The sequence below is a fragment of the Amblyomma maculatum genome, chromosome 9 (genome assembly GCF_055883805.1).
Source record: "Amblyomma maculatum isolate TAMU_Amacu chromosome 9, ASM5588380v1, whole genome shotgun sequence".
Lineage (NCBI taxonomy): Eukaryota > Metazoa > Arthropoda > Arachnida > Ixodida > Ixodidae > Amblyomma > Amblyomma maculatum.
In genome coordinates, this window is record NC_139352.1 from 99,497,537 (window position 1) to 99,513,376 (window position 15,840).

General features: G+C 44.2%; 1 protein-coding gene across 8 annotated transcripts in view; it reads right to left on the minus strand.

Annotated features, from left to right (window-relative positions):
• Positions 1–1,119: 1,119 nt before the first annotated feature.
• LOC146180026 (uncharacterized) overlaps positions 1,120–15,840 on the minus strand; it is a 34,786-nt gene continuing 20,065 nt past the window's right edge. For all 8 annotated transcript variants that reach the window (XM_084579368.1, XM_084579372.1, XM_084579369.1 and 5 more), the window contains exons 4-5: positions 8,627–8,896; positions 1,120–1,500 (exon numbers count right to left, since the gene is read on the minus strand). In XM_084579368.1, coding sequence (XP_084435494.1) covers positions 1,187–1,500; positions 8,627–8,896 — 584 coding nt within the window. In that variant the 3' untranslated portion in view covers positions 1,120–1,186. The remainder of the gene's footprint in view (positions 1,501–8,626; positions 8,897–15,840) is intronic.

The following is a 15,840-nucleotide window of genomic DNA, read 5'->3' on the forward strand; positions in this document are numbered from 1 at the left end:
TATTTGTTCGTGTTTCGCAAAAGACTGATGTTGATCCCATGTACCCTACCATCTGTAATGCTCAAAGGCCTTGAGGGTAAATTGTGAGGTTCTTTAGATATATTTGCCACCTTCTTCTGGGGCTTATTCAGAAACAACAATCGAAATACATGACCAGACCGACCAATTTAAAGACGAATAATTTTATCTACACAGATGAACGGGACGAGAGTATGACGAGCAAGTAAAACGAAGACTAAACACAAAATTGTCAAGAGTCACCAGTTCGTTGGGTAAGGGAAGCCGGTGCAGACGTTCCAGGTAGTCACAGTACGGGTAGTCACAAAGGCCTCAGTAAGCCCAGTGGAAGGCTAGGCTACCGGATGGCGCCCAGTGGAGGCATGAGGCCTCGTGTCGCCGTTCCACGGCCGATGAGACAGGTCTCCCCGACATGTATGGGTCCAGCACGGCGCTGAACGCTCGGGCAGTGAAGAGGTGCCGTAACAGCAGCGGTGATGACCTGAAGCTGTAGTACTCCCTGGTCCGATCACCTGGGACAGTAAGAGGACCAGGACAGGATGCGGCAGGCAGGCCCCAGGTCGGTATCCCCGGGTCTGGCCTGGCAGAACACGCACCGCTCCGAGCTCCGTGGACATCCGACCGGCTCTGCTGCTCACTTGTTCTCGTCTCCTCGCGCCTCGTGCTCCTTGAGCCACCCTCCACGTTCGCCTCTTCTTTCTTCTTTTTCTCCAAACATGGTTTTCTTCTTCTTAGTCTTTCCTCAGTTTCTCTCAGACAGGTTCTCACACAGGTTTTTCACATAAATAAATAAATAAATACATTAGTCTCAACATAAGCTACACAGCCACTGCAGACATATTCTGTAGATGCATTCGACATACGTGGCGCACATGAGACAAGTAATCTGTGCATTAACAAGCTGTATTAGGCTGGTACCCTCACCCTTTACTTGGTTATCCTCAGCTCCTTCCTGTGTGCATCAAGGTATGCAGCAATATTTGGGTGCCTGAGACAATGATCTTGTAGTCCGATATGCAGTGCTGCGGTATCCGATATCCTCCAACATGACGGAAATGTACGCTGACAGAGCAAGTTTTGCATAATGTCTTTTGGCATGTCAAAAAAGAACATGTCAATTGCTGTGTTTGCTTGCGACTTTGTTGATGCAGATGTGAGTTCATGTCTGCTAAAACTGTGGCACAGAGGTCGGATTGTAGGGATTCTTACCAGCATGCTTGTGAGAGTGGACTTGTAACCTAAATCGCGATTTAAAGCTCTTGCTGCAATGTGTGCACTGGTATGGCCTCTCGTTTGTGTGGGTGTCAAGGTGCCGCTCCAAAGTGATCTTCTGTGCAAAACACTTGCTGCATTCGCTGCACTGAAAGGGGCGCTCTCCCGTGTGCTTCCTCTGGTGGTTTTTGAAGTGGGAGCTGATATTTGTGGCGTAGCTGCACTCACGGCACTGGTAACGCTTGTTCAATGCTGGTGGTTGCTTCTTGCCTTCAGAAAGGAATAAAGAAGAGTCAAACTGGAGCTTACCCTCCTACAGGAAGCAATCACACCATGAGAATACTCTTCACAACACTTATGTAGGTGACTAGCATATGTGATCTATTTAGACCTTGAATGATTGCAGATATGAAATAAAGGATCACCCCCAAGAATCGTACACCTGCCTTTATTCCGCATAACCAAAGTGCTTTAATAAAAAGAACTATTGTTGACATCGGAAAGAACTTACAGGGGTAGAGACACCAAATTTCAAGGCTTTGCAAAGCTTGTCACATGCCTCCTTTGTGTGTGAAAACCATTGCAGTCAAGTATTAGACTCAAGGGAGGCATAGAAGATATCTTAATCCTGTTAACAGTTTTTGAAAATGCTCGCTCTCGCATTCTGGACCCATTGCCAGCGCATTGACTGTAAAGTAGGTTCACTGAAAAAACCATAATCAAGTATTTGTGACGTCACTGCAGAGTTTTCTGACGTTAACGACGATGCTGCTGGTCGGTTCCTTTTGGCTCTTTTATAGCACCCATACTTACACCAGCATGGCAGCGTTCTAAAGGCTAATTCACATTTGAAACTCACGGAGGTCAAGCGACAATTTTGGTCAAAAAGAAAATGTGGCAAATGATTGCACTCGTCGAAAATTGACAGTCACAGGCCATTTAAACCACTGCTCAATTTCTCAGCTATGCGACTGCTGGTCGCGGACCAGTAACCAATCAGCAGCTCAGATGAAGTGAACGCAAGTTAGCTTTACTCTATTTGGTGAACAGTCAGGATAGACAGAATATGGAAAGCGACCCGCAGGTTGCATTTGCAACTGTGAACATCAGCTGCACACTTAAGCTTTCCTTCAAGAGCAGAGGCAATAGCGAGTCACTGCCTCATTTTTAAACCTCATACCTCTGCACACCACCTAGCTTCAACCATCTAACTGCCTCATACCAAATGTACTCTGGCTTCAATTTGTTTTCTCTAATGTGGGTGCATGCAACCTCGTCACATTGCTACAAATCTATCCCTGCCTGAATGTCGGTAAAACATGCCGTGACTGCATAAAATTGTTGAAGACCAGGCGAAATTTCACTTTAAGTATTTCTTGCATGAAGAGCAATAGACCTTATGCAAAAGTGCTGCCATTTACTGGAGGAAAAAAACGAAATGAGTAAGCAGTGGCATGTTGGAAAATTGCAGTCACGAATTTCCTGGTGTGGCACATAGAAGCGGCTTTCTGGGTTTCACGATACTTTCATTTTTAAGTTTAAGAAGGAAATAATTACTAACAAGGGATTTGTGAATATTTCTGTGTTGTCCACTGTTTATAGTCAGACTCGCACTGTTTTTCTATCCATTTACCTCTGTTTGTTTTCTTTTTGAACTGATGATCATATCGCTGCAGTTATGGTAAGCTCCGTGCTGGCACTGCATGGACTATATAGACACCATATCACGATCACACACGATTACGAGTACATCTTGATGAAACTTGATTTCCAAATTTATTAATATAAACAGCGCGAACACGAAGACAAAGGACAAGATAAAAGAAAGCCACAGTACAAGCGCTGACTCACAACTATGCCTAAGCCCTTTAATCCTAGGCCCAGAAAAAACAAACATGAAGAAAACGAAACAGTCACGTGAAACAGCGCTTGTACTGTGGCTTTCTTTTATCTTGTCCTTTGTCTTCGTGTTCGCGCTGTTTATATTAATAATGAATAAGTACCAACTCGCCCAACAAAGTATCTTGATTTCCAGAGCTGTAAGGCTGACCAAAGACCTCGTGCCACTGAGCCAAATGATGCAGGCTCATCTCAGCCATAGCGGCCATTTTTCTGATGGAAGGAAAAAACTAAAACGCTCATGTTTGGAGATTTCACTGCACGTTAAAGATCCCCGGGTGCTCAAAATTATTCTGTAGCCTTCTACTACAGCGCGCTCACACCCTTGGTGTAGATTGGACAAGCTAGAAAATGGCCTGCTAATTTACACTGCTGCTCGCATTTCGGTGCCACGACAGCAGATGATCAGCTGAGTGATTGCCCAATTATGACTGTCGATGCTGCAATGAGGGTGCACACCATCGCATGGCCAATTCTGCTTGGAAGATTCGATCTTTGCAAAGTATTCAAAGGCCGAACAGCTGACCACGAGCAGTGAATGACGGATTTATGCGGACTACTGCATGCACCAGGCTAGCTGAAGGTCTGCTCCGGATCAGTTCGCTTGTGACACTTGGAAAACAAAAGAATGTGTGAGACATGCATAAAACCAAAATGAGCGTTAAGGACAAAAGAAAATGGATATATGAAGAAGATGTGCCAGGCACAAAACTAGTCTCATGCATGAGAGAAACTATTAGCTGACTGAGGCAGTGCTGCATAACTCCTAGCTGACCGCAAAATGTTCCTTGGCAAATCAAAAGATAAGCAAACAGGAAAACTGTTACTCATGAGTGGCGATGTACAGCCAAATCCTGGTCCCCTTAAGGAAGATCCCGGCAACAAATATGATGAGCTGCTATCACTAATGAAATCACTGTATAAAAAGATGGACATCAAACATGGTGAAATTATGTCGTCCCTGAACGAAGTACGGCAAGCTCACACGTCTCTTGAACTGCGAATTGCAGACATGCATAAAAGTCTTTCTGTTGCAGAAAATTCTTTGCACACTTTTGAGGAACATGCAGGTCAGAATGTCGCTCCTGAAATTGCCGCAATGACCGATAGCCTTGATGATTTCGAAGACTGCTCTTGGAGAGAAAACGTGACTTTCATAGACTTCTGGATGATTCCTTTGAAACTTGAGCAGGTTCCAAAAAGCCAATTTGCTCACTTTAGAACTCTGCAATAAATTTAAACCTTGGCTTGAGCGACGAGTGCGTAAGTCGCGCCCATAGGTTAGGTAAACTTGTTCCTGGAAAGTGTCGACCGATTATTGTGAAATTCATATAATCTAAGTTCAGGGACAGCTTTCTGGCTTTGAAAAAGAAATTCGAAGAGTGTAAATTGTTCATAAACGAAGACTTTTGCAAAGTGCCAAGGTCGTCCCATAAAAATTTGTACAACTTTGCAAAGGCTAGCGGAGATAAATTTTCCATACGCCATAATATAATTTTATGAACAGCAAATGCTATGTGTACTCTTCAGCCACAGATAGCGTTTGTGAAATGTCCTCGAGCAATGACCCCATTACTTCTCATATGAACTCTGATTCCAAATCAGCGTCAAATACGTCCTTATCCTATCAAAATGTGTACCCCCAAAAGTAGTCCTATGCAACCGCACTTTCTTATTCTCAAACTTTAGAAGTATTGTTAACCAGCGTGAGCGATTATCTGGCATCCTTGACTTATGCTCTGCTGACATTACTCTTTTCACTGAAACATGGCTGTCTGTTCAGACAGATAGTGCGGAATGTTTTACTGTGAAAAGAAGTATTGTATTTACCGCCGGGACAGTGAAGACAATGCGGGGGGGAGGTCAGTGTCCTTATTGCCGTAAACGCTAACTAATGTCTATCGCCACTGTAATTGACTCTCCATTAGAAAATGTTTGTGTTTGTGTCTTCCTAGGTTAGCAGAGTATGCTGTTCTGCTTGTGTTATCAGTCACCCAACGCCCCTTCATACTTTTGTGACCTGATGCATGATGTCTTAAATAACTTAGTGCTGCGTTTTCCACACTGTCCACTTTTCTTGCATGCCGATGTTAATCTTCTGGAAATTGATTGGTCACAGCCTACCCCAATAATTAAAGGCGCGTCTATCGAGAGTGTATTTTCTGTGAATCTATACGTCAACTTTGGTCTAACGAAAATTGTTACTTGACCTAATTTTAGCGACTGTCCCCGAACTTGTGCATTCGATAACCTTTTTTCCAGGCTTGAGTGACCACTGCCTTACCCACTTTGTGATAACAGTTAACCGTATACTATGTCCACCTCATGCATCTAAGACAGTCAGAGACAATGGCAAAGTCAATTATATAGTGCAATTACCAAGAGCTAGAAATATTTGTTGATGAATATGTGCCAGATTTCTTCGATCGTTCAACTGAAGAGAATTGGATTCTGTTCAAGAACAAAGTTATGGCATTCATCAACACGTGCCATTATATGCACTTTAGAGGAAAAAGCAATCTTCGTTGTTCACAACAGCGCTGAAGAGGCTGCTTAACAAGAAAAAAAGGCTGTTCCGGAAAGGCAAACAAACCAACCGGTCACAAAACTTGCTTGCATACCATGACATTGCTTCGAAGTATTGCAATGCCCTTAAAGAAGCAAAAACATAATTCTTTGCAAATACTCTTCCCTCTCTTTCAAGCAACCCGTCTGAATTCTGGCCAGTGATCAGTCCAGCCAAGTGCAACACCATATCGCTCGTTGACAACACCGGTCGAGTCATCCCCAATAACCAATACTGTAACATACTGAATGTTACTTTCACTGAGTCCTTCTCGGATGCCACTACTGCTTTAATACCCACAGTATGCCCTTGCTCATTCTTCCAGATGGACGCTATCGTCATAGATTCAGTTAGTGTTATGAAATTAATACAAGGTTTGAAAATTTCTTCCTGTTGTGATTTTAAGGTAATTCGAAATTTCTTAAAAACACAAGTATATTCATCAATCATATTGGCAAGCCTTTTTACGCAGTCTTTACAGTGCAGTGCACTATCACAGGAAAGGAAGGTGGGCAAGGTGGTACCACTTTTCTAGTCAGTTAATGCTCATTCCCCCCTTAACTAAGACCACTTGTGTTAACAAGTATCCCTTGTAAATTATTAGAGCTAATAATATATTCCAACTTCATATCCCTCATCAATGCAAATTCATTTTTTAGCCCTGCCCAATGTGGCTTTCGCAAACACTACTCATGTGAAACATAGCTATTAATTCTTACTATTAGCATAGTTTCTTCCCTTGATCATGTTTAGCAGCAGACTGACCCACCTTGAAAATTGATCCCAGCATCATACAATGGAGTGTTTCCTCCTTAACCGTTCTCAATTTGCAACAGCTAATAACTTTGTATCATCTACAACTCCTGTAAACTCTAGAGTTCCACAAGGCTCCTTTCCAGCCCCTTTACTATTCCTAATATATATTAATGACCTTTCTGACTGTTTCCTCGTCCATTAGGCCTTACGCCGATGATAGCGTTCTTTATCGTGTACTAACTAACCCTCATGACAACTTGTTTCAACAGTCTGATCTTGACGCAACATTTAGTTGGTGTAACAATTGGCTTATGACCTTAAGGGGGGACATGGGTCTTAAAACTAACTTTATTATTTACTGCCCAAATGTGATGAAACCTCACAGAAATGTTCAGTTTTTTCTGCTGATTTCAAATATGCAACAATTTCTCTTCTGGGGCAATTAGTTCTAAAGGTATTAGAGAATTATTGCTATTGTCTGCTCAAACAATACAGGAAAAAATGCTCACTAGAAATTAATTTTTAATACACAGGTAGATATTATAAAGTATAAGGAATGCAATGTTGGAAGCACATTTTTTATTTTCACTTGTAAAACTTTTATATCTTAACTTTAAATCCTTTCACAGTTGCCATGCTTGTGAGTGTGAAGTTCAGTGGGCTGCTAAATCTCTATTATTAGCTCAATTTTAAAACTGCTTCCAGCATTGCACTCCTTACACTTTATAGTATCTATCTGTATATTAAAAAATAATTTCTGATGAGCTAATGTTTTCCTATTGTTTAAGCAGACAATACAATAATTCTCTAATACCTTTGGAACTAATTGCCCTAGAGGAGAAATGTTTGCATATTTGAAATCAGTAGAAAAAACTGAACAATTCTGTGAGGTTTCATAAAGTTTGGGTAATAAATAACAATACCAATTTTAAGACCCATGTCCCCCCTTAAATGCTAGTAAATGTAAACGTATGACAATCTCTCGGAGTACTAACCTGCCTCTACCCTTCGGCTGCACAATTAACAATGTGTCCCTTTAAAATGTTGCTTGCTACAAATATCTTGTAGTCTACACAAGAAATAACTTCTCATGGCATGCTAATGTAAAATATATTACTAACAATGCCAGTCACACATTCGGTTACCTTCTTTTTTTTCAAACCCCGAAACATCTCAAACTAACCTTGTACCAAACTTTAATTCGACCTAAACTAGAATATGCCTCCGTTATATGGGGTCCAGCCCGTTCTATCTTAATTGACAATATTGAAGCAGTTCAAAATTGATCAGCACATTTTATTCTAATTATGCCCGTAGCGCCATCGTTTCGTTAATAATGTCACAACTAGCTCTTCCACATTTAAATGTTCGAAGAACGTTCTCCCGTTTGTGGCTATTGCATAAAATTTATTTCACTAACCCATTACTAAAGCGTGAAATTCTTTCTGAACCTATTTACTCGTCAGCATGCATAGCTCACACAAAGTTCATGCCGCATTCTGTCATACAAATATGCTTTTTTATTGTTTTTTGCCAAGAACTGCAAGAGAATTGACATACCTGCCCCTTTCTATCGCATACATCGAAGATCCCAAGGCATTCAAACATGCGATGAAACATCTCCTTTCTGTATAGCCCAGCTACTTTTTCTTTTCTTTGATGTGTTTTTATGTATTTCCTCCATGTTTGAAAGGCATGCATTTTTTGTTCGTGTTTCGCAAAAGACTGATGGTGATCCCATGTACCCACCCCTCTGTAATGCTGAAAGGCCTTGAGAGTAAATAAATAAATACATTATTCTCAACATAAGCTACACAGCCACTGCAGATATACTCTGTAAATGCATTCGACATACATGACGCACATGAGCCAAGTCAACTGTGCATTAACAAACTGTATTAAGCTGGCACCCTCACCGTTCACTTGGTTATTCGTAGCTGCTCCCTGTGTGCATCAAGGTATGCAGCAATATATGGGTGATATATAGTGCTGCAGTATCTAACATGGCAGAAATATACGCTGACAGTGCAAGAGGGCCCCAAATTTTGCATAAGGTCTATTGTCGTCAAAAAAGAATATGTAAATTGCTCTTTTTGCTTGTGACTTTGTTGATGCTGATTTGAGTTCATGTCTGCAAAAACTGTGGGATGGAGGTGGAATTGTAGCGACTCTTACCTGCGTACCAGAGATGGTGCACTAAACGATGTCGTGATTTAAAGCTCTTGCTGCAATGTGTGCACTGGTATGGCCTCTCGCTTGAGTGGGTGGCAAAGTGCCGCTCCAAAGTGCTCTTCCGTGCAAAACACTTGCTGCATTTGCTGCACTGAAAGGGGCGCTCTCCCGTGTGCTTCCTGCGGTGGATTGTCAAGTGGCCGGCGTTTTTTGTGGCGTAGCTGCACTCAGGGCACTGGTAACGCTTGTTCAATGCTGGTGGTTGCTTCTTGCCTTCAGAAAGGAATCAAGAAGAGTCAAACTGGAGCTTACTCTCCTACAGGCAGCAATCACACCATGAGAATACTCTTTACAACACTTATATAGGTGACTAGCATATGTGATCTATTTAGAGACCTTGAATGGCTGCAGATATGAAATAAAGGGTCATCCCCAAAAACCTTACACCTGCCTTTATTCAGCATAATCAACATGTTTTAATAACAAGAAATAAGTTGACATCACATAAAGCTTAAAGGGGTAGAGACACCAAATTTCAAGGTTGTGCAAAGCTTGTCACACGCTTCCTTTGTGTGTGAAAACCATCGCAGTCAAGTATTAGACTCAAGGGAGGCATAAAAGATATTTTAATCCTTTTTAAAGTTTTTGAAAATGCTCGCTCTTGCATTCTGGACCCATTGCTAGCACACTCACTGTAAATTAGGTTCACTGAAAAAACCATACTCAAGTATTTGTGACGTCACTGCACAGTTTTCTGACGTTAGTGACGATGCTGCTGCTCGGCCAATTTTGGCTCTTTTATTGCACCAATACTTATACCAGCATGACAGCGTTCTAAAGGCCCATTCACACTTCTAACTCACGGAAGTCGTGCGACCATTTTGGTCAAAAAGCGACTGTCGCAAATGATCGCACTGGTCGAAAAACGACCGTCACAGGCCATTCGATCATTCCTCGATTTTCCAGCTTTGCCACTGCTGGTCGTGGACCAGTAACCAATCAGCAGCTCAGATGAAGTGAAAGCAAGTTAGCCTTATTCTATTTGGTGCACAGTCAAGATAGACAAGATGTAGAGAGTGACCAGCAGGTTGCATTTGCAACTGTGAACATTAGTCGAGCTGCGCGACTCTGGTCGCATGTGACAGCCAGTAGCACGCCCTTTGCAATACGCAAGTGTGGATAGACATTTACAGTTCCAGGCTTCTTGTAGGCAAAATTATACTTGATGGCAATACTCATCCATTAAACATTGCGAAGGCTGCCGCTGACTGCACGTAGATGGTCAGTGGACAGCATTGTTGTTGGTCGCCGCAGCCAAGACCGAAGTTGCGGTGCATCACAGCAGTGAGGCAGTGTAGCACTCCTTAGCTTTGTACCAGAAAAAACAAATGTTATCAGGAGTGCCTACTATGCTCGTGCAACAGTAGCATATGCCTGCATAAGTGCAGAGCCTTCGGCAACAGCGCCTCCCGAGAATGCGCCATGCAACGAACTGCGCTGCTCTCTGCCTGCCCTATTTGTCATTCGGCGTAGTTGGTTTCACTGGATGGCACTATGGAACAGGACAATCACCCTACGTAGTAACAATGGTTCATCTGCAGTCACCACATTATTACTGGAAGCTCGTCTCAAAATAAAATAAGCTCGATAAGACGTGTATACAACTATCCATAATCCATAATCTCCACAAGTAGCACCGACGACTGGTCCAGGCCACTTGCAGCATTGCTCGGCGCAAAAGATTAAACCGGTGCTTTGTGGCGATTGTACGCGCATCCTGCGGTGCAAGCGTCAATTTCAGTTCATTGTTATCAAACGTATACTTGATGGCCATTTTCATTCTAAAATTTGTGATTTTGCTCTCAACAATCACCAGATTCGCACACACAAAAGTAACGCTCAGAAAGGCACACGAAAGCGGTCCCTCGATCGTGTACAATTCAAGCTATAAACTCACCGACATTTTTGCACTCTCGACCACAGTCAAATCCTCTTCCCCTTTATAATTTTTCTCAGCCGGTCGTATAGTGTAGGAATTTTGGCGAAATTGTTGCGAAGCGAGTGGCTCCCGACATCGGCACAGCTACGAGCAAAGAGATGTCGAGCGGGTATGAGACAGTGAGTTGGTGACAGCTGTTGGAAGGTGACAACATGTTTCCAAATTCCATGTAGTTGGTGCTAGCGCGGCGTGAGACGATCGCCAAAATGACGTGAAAATCATGTTTACAGATGCAGTTGACCAACTGTCTCCACAGTGTGACTCCATCATCACAGCATATGGCAGTGTCACACTGTAAACAGAGTAGATGACACGCCTACTCGTTGACATCACGAGGTATTAGTCCACATGACATTTGAATGTTATGTCTTCTGTTTATTGATGTCAAGTAAAACCCTGGCAACTATGAGCCGAAACTACTGCAAACTAAAAATACGATAATAAATTATGTAAAGCTATTTCACTCTTCTAGCACCATGCTCTATGCTTACAGAATGGCTACGCATTACAACATGAACTGGAGCGCTAGTTGGTCCAACGTCTTCAAGTGGTGCAGCGCAACGGCACGAAGCTTGAAGGCTACGCATTATTTACAACACAAAAGTACAGCACAAAAATTTGGTGTCTCTACCCCTTTAAAAAATTAAATGCTAAGCTTCACTTCACGAGTAGACACAAAAGCATATGCAGCCACTGCCTCGTTCTTCAAGTTTGTACCTCAGCTCCCCGCTTTGCTTCAACTATCTAGCTGCCTCATTCTCCCTTGCCTTTTCCACCTTCATGCTGTGTCTTACGAAGTCTCTTTAGTAGTTGAGCACCATCAACAAAAGACATCCTCAAAAGATTGGTTTGTTATTTGTGGGGTTTTACATCCCAAAGCAAGTCAGGCTATGAGAGACGCAGTAATGGAGGCCTCCGGAAATTTCGACCACCTAGGGTTCTTTCAACATGCACTGACATCGCAAAGCAAACGGCTACCTGTCTTTTCACCTCCATCGAAAAGCGGGCGTTGCAGCTGGGATTTGAACCTACATTATTGGGCACAATAGTCAAGTGCCCTAACCACTGCACCACCACAGGAGGTGGTGCAATGAAGCCCGCACACTATTACGCACATCTCGTATAACTCAGATGACATTGCCACACCAGTACTAGCCAAGGTTCCACCACACGTGTTCATAGTCTGCAACACATGAGGTTATTTTCTATGCATGCTGGTTTCATGCACTGATAACCAGTCACAACTCACTAAATAAATTAAGCACCCAAACTGACACCAGACATATAAACTATGAAAAAGCAATGAAAGGTTGAAGGAGGAGCCTCAGTCTGCAGTCTGAGGACTTGTCTTTGAGCAGGACAATCATGACTGCCAGGGGTTTCATTATGATTTCGCTTCTAAAAAAAAGCTAGGGACGGGGAGGGAAGAGGAGAAAGAAGTTGTGCAAGGAGTGAAAACATTCTTTCAGTATGTATTTCTGAACCTAGAAACGGTGATCCCGTGGCCCGAAAAAGAAAAAAAGCGGCAGCAGCAGAGAATGACAATGTCAGCAGTTGTGACAATGTGTGATGTACAGATGAATCCAAACTGAGTTCGCTACGAAGAAAAAATACAATAAAAATGTGAGCATGCAGCTATGCCGATACAGTAAAACCTCGTTAAGCCGTAGTTAGCCGGAACTCGGAAAAAGTACATACTAAACGGTACTACGGCTTAACAGGAGTAGCATAAAATTACCCACTGACCTGCCAAAAAACAAGTGAAAATGGGCAGTAGGCTAAAAAAAAAAATGCAGCCTTTATTTTGCACTGCAAAAGTCAGTAATCTTAGTCTGACGCCGCGGTGCTCTAGCAGCGATAACGGCAGCTTCAAACTCATTCAGGCCACAAGCCAGTTTTTCGGCCAGTTCCTTTTTTTCGGTGAACAGCCGCATGACGCTCACAGCGTGCGCAGCTTCTACCACTGTTGGGCCCGGGTCTTCCACACTTTGTGTCGTCGTTGTCGTCACTGTCAGTTGGAGCCACTTCCGCCACCACTGAGGCAACCATGGCTTCATCCGACATGTCTGGCGAAGTTTCCACTTCGTTGTCGACGTCCCTGAATTCAGAGAAGGTAATGCCTTCTGGAGAACCTTCCCTCTCAAGTACTTCGTTCAGCAGGTTCTCATATGTTTGGTCCGGGACGCAGGTGATGTCGCTTGCATCATCTGCGTGAACCGCGCACACTTCGCGAAAACCTGCATGCTTAAAACAGTTCTGCACAGTAGCAGACTTGACCTGCCGCTATGAGTTTTCCAGCAGGTGAATCGCACCCAGCAGGTCAATGGCGTACACCTTGCCACATTCCAGTGCAAGCAGCATCCTGCGCAGTAGGTTCTTCCTGTAGACCTGCTTGACAACTCTAATGATGCCCTGGTCCAAGGGCTGGGCAATCGCTGTGGTGTTTGAAAACACCAGCTTCAGTGCCTTGAGGCCATCCACCGCAACGTGCGCTGATGCGTTGTCAAGGATAACAACAGCATTTCTTCCTTTCGCCTCAAAACGGCGGTCAATGAAGCGCACATACTCTTCAAAAAGCTTCCCAGTCATCCGTGCCTTGGTGTTATCCCTATAAAGGACTCCTGATGGCAGTGGGGCGCCTTTAAAGCATTTTGGCTTGGCTGACTTGCCAATGACGAGAAGTGGCATACTGCTCGCTTCCAGACATATTGCATGCGAATGCAACTGAAATGAGGTTGACATGCGTTGCGCCGGTGCACGGTTCTCCCTTGAACGCAAGTGTTCTATTCGGCAGCAGCTTGAAGAAAAGCGCGGACTCATCAAGGCTAAATATGTCGTCGGGCACATCATCATCATCATCATCGGCCTGACTATACCCACTGAGAGCAAAGGCCTCTTCCATATTTCTCCAATTAACCCGGTTCTGTGCTAGCTGCATCCACTTGACCCCTGCGAACTTGACCTCATCCGCCCACCTAATTTTCTGCCGCCCCCTGCTACGCTTTCCTTCCCTTGAAATCCAGTTTGTTACCCTAAGTGACCATCGGCTACCCTCTCTTCACACTACATGTCCTGGCCATGCCCATTTCTTCTTGATTTCCACTAGAAAGTCAGTAACTTGAGTTATTTCTCTGACCCACTCTACCCGCTTACAATCTTTTAATGTTACCCCTACCATTTTTTGTTCCATAGCTATCTGGGTTGTCCTCAACTTAAGTAGAACTCTCTTGGTTAGCCTCCATGTTCCAGCCCCATAGGTGAGTACAGGTAAGATGCAACTGTTGTATACTTTCCTTTTGAGGGATACCGTTAAGCTGCTAGTCATAATCTGCGAGTGCTCGCCAAATGTGCTCCATCCCAGTCAGGCGCATAGTCTTCCAAAATTTGTCCAAGCTGGCCACTCCTCCAATCTTCTGCGCCTTCAGTGTCAGCCACGGCGCCTTCTCCAGCTACGGTCTTCATGCTTATTCCGTGCCTTGCTTTGAATCTGGCTAGCCAGCCATTGGTACACATGATGAAGTTGTCATGGTTGAGCTGCGAGGCAAAAACCAGGGCTAACTGGTAGGTTTTTCGACCGAGCTATTTTTAGCCATCGCACCAGCGCCTCCTCCACATCTGGAAATGTTGGTCCTCGTACTCGACATCTCTTCGCAGTCGCGGCAGCACTGACGAGTAGCTTTTCTCTGGCATTACAAATGCCACACACAGTAGTGGCATTTGTAATGCCAGCGGTGCCTACGCTGGCCAGCCTGCCCGCTTCTTTCATCCTTTCAGAAAGCGTGCGTGCTGCTGTGTGCTTTGCTCGCAGGACGGCTAAGCGCTCCCCATCCTCCAGCTCGAAGCCCCGCTCTGACGACGAAGCGCCTCCTTACATCTTTCTCGTGCATTGGACCTAACAGCTTGTAGCCACCCTTTCATTCCCTCCAATAAAAAAGAAAAAACATTAACACACATAGGGCGCGCAGGAGTGATGTAGGCCCTACGTCACTTTAGTGTCACGTGATTGCGCACTCAGGACCTGCAAAAATATCCTCCCGGAAAAGGGCCTGCTAGAAGGGAGAGAATGTTTTTGCAGGTCGTCGATGTGCAATCACATGACACATGGGTGACGTAGCCTACACGTCACGTACGCATATCTCGCGGAGTCTTTCCTTTTTTTTTCCTTGTAAGAGGAAGCGCTCGCGGCAGTTAATTTTTGGCTCCTCCTCCAACACAGTCTTCTCCCCTCCCCCAAGGCTCCAAGCAGTAAACAGAATTTTCCTCCCCCGGGGGAATGAGTGAGCGCAGATTTTGTGCGTTCGCAGTCTTTGCTTTCATTCTCTTTCTTCCGATGGTCTGGCGGGGTTAGAGCTGGTATTCGAAGCGACGCAGGGACTTCGAATCGCGAGTCTGCTTCTTCGCAGCGTGCTGCAGGGATTGTGAGCTTGCTTCCTCACTACAACGAAAACGTGCAAGAGTACTGACCTTATGCGGGGCCTCAAATATATTGAGTACTTGCGCGCCTACACACGTGCAGTTTTTCAGTGGCAAAAAGCAAATAACTTTACAACATCTTGCGGCGCGTAAACGTTGATGTTTGGAATTAAGCTGTGAAATTATACAAAATGTTACTTAGCTTACGGATACGTCACTACTTATATATATATATATATATATATATCATAATTGAGGCGTAACTTTTAAGGTGCAAAAGCGGCTGATTGAGTCAAGGAAACGACACAGCAAATCTTCAGCACTCCCTCCGCTGCCTCTCAAGCTAAACCAGCCCATACCTAACAGCTAGCGAAAACGAAGAAAGCAAGCAAGCGTGCATACTGCTTTACCGAGGGCAGCTCCAAGCCGTCACTCGTTTGAAACCACGCTGTCTACGGCGGCTAGCCTGTCCGCCCCTAAAGCCCCTCTATTGAGGGGCTTTACACGCCCCTCCTTTCAACCTCTCCCCACTAATAGCAAAAAAAAAGATACAGAAGAAAGCGTGCGGACGGCCAAGCGCTTTTCTCACTGCCCCAGTAGAATAATAAAAAAATATATATATATATGTCGACAGGACACACAGAAGTGACGTAGTAGCGCCACGTCACTTTTGTGTCACGTGACTGCGCGATCACGACCTGCAAAAATACCCCCCCGCTGAGGACGGAGTATGTGGATGACTCTGTGGTCCACATAATTGTATTTACAAAAAGCAGGCGTGTGCATTGGGTCAAGCGTGGCACCC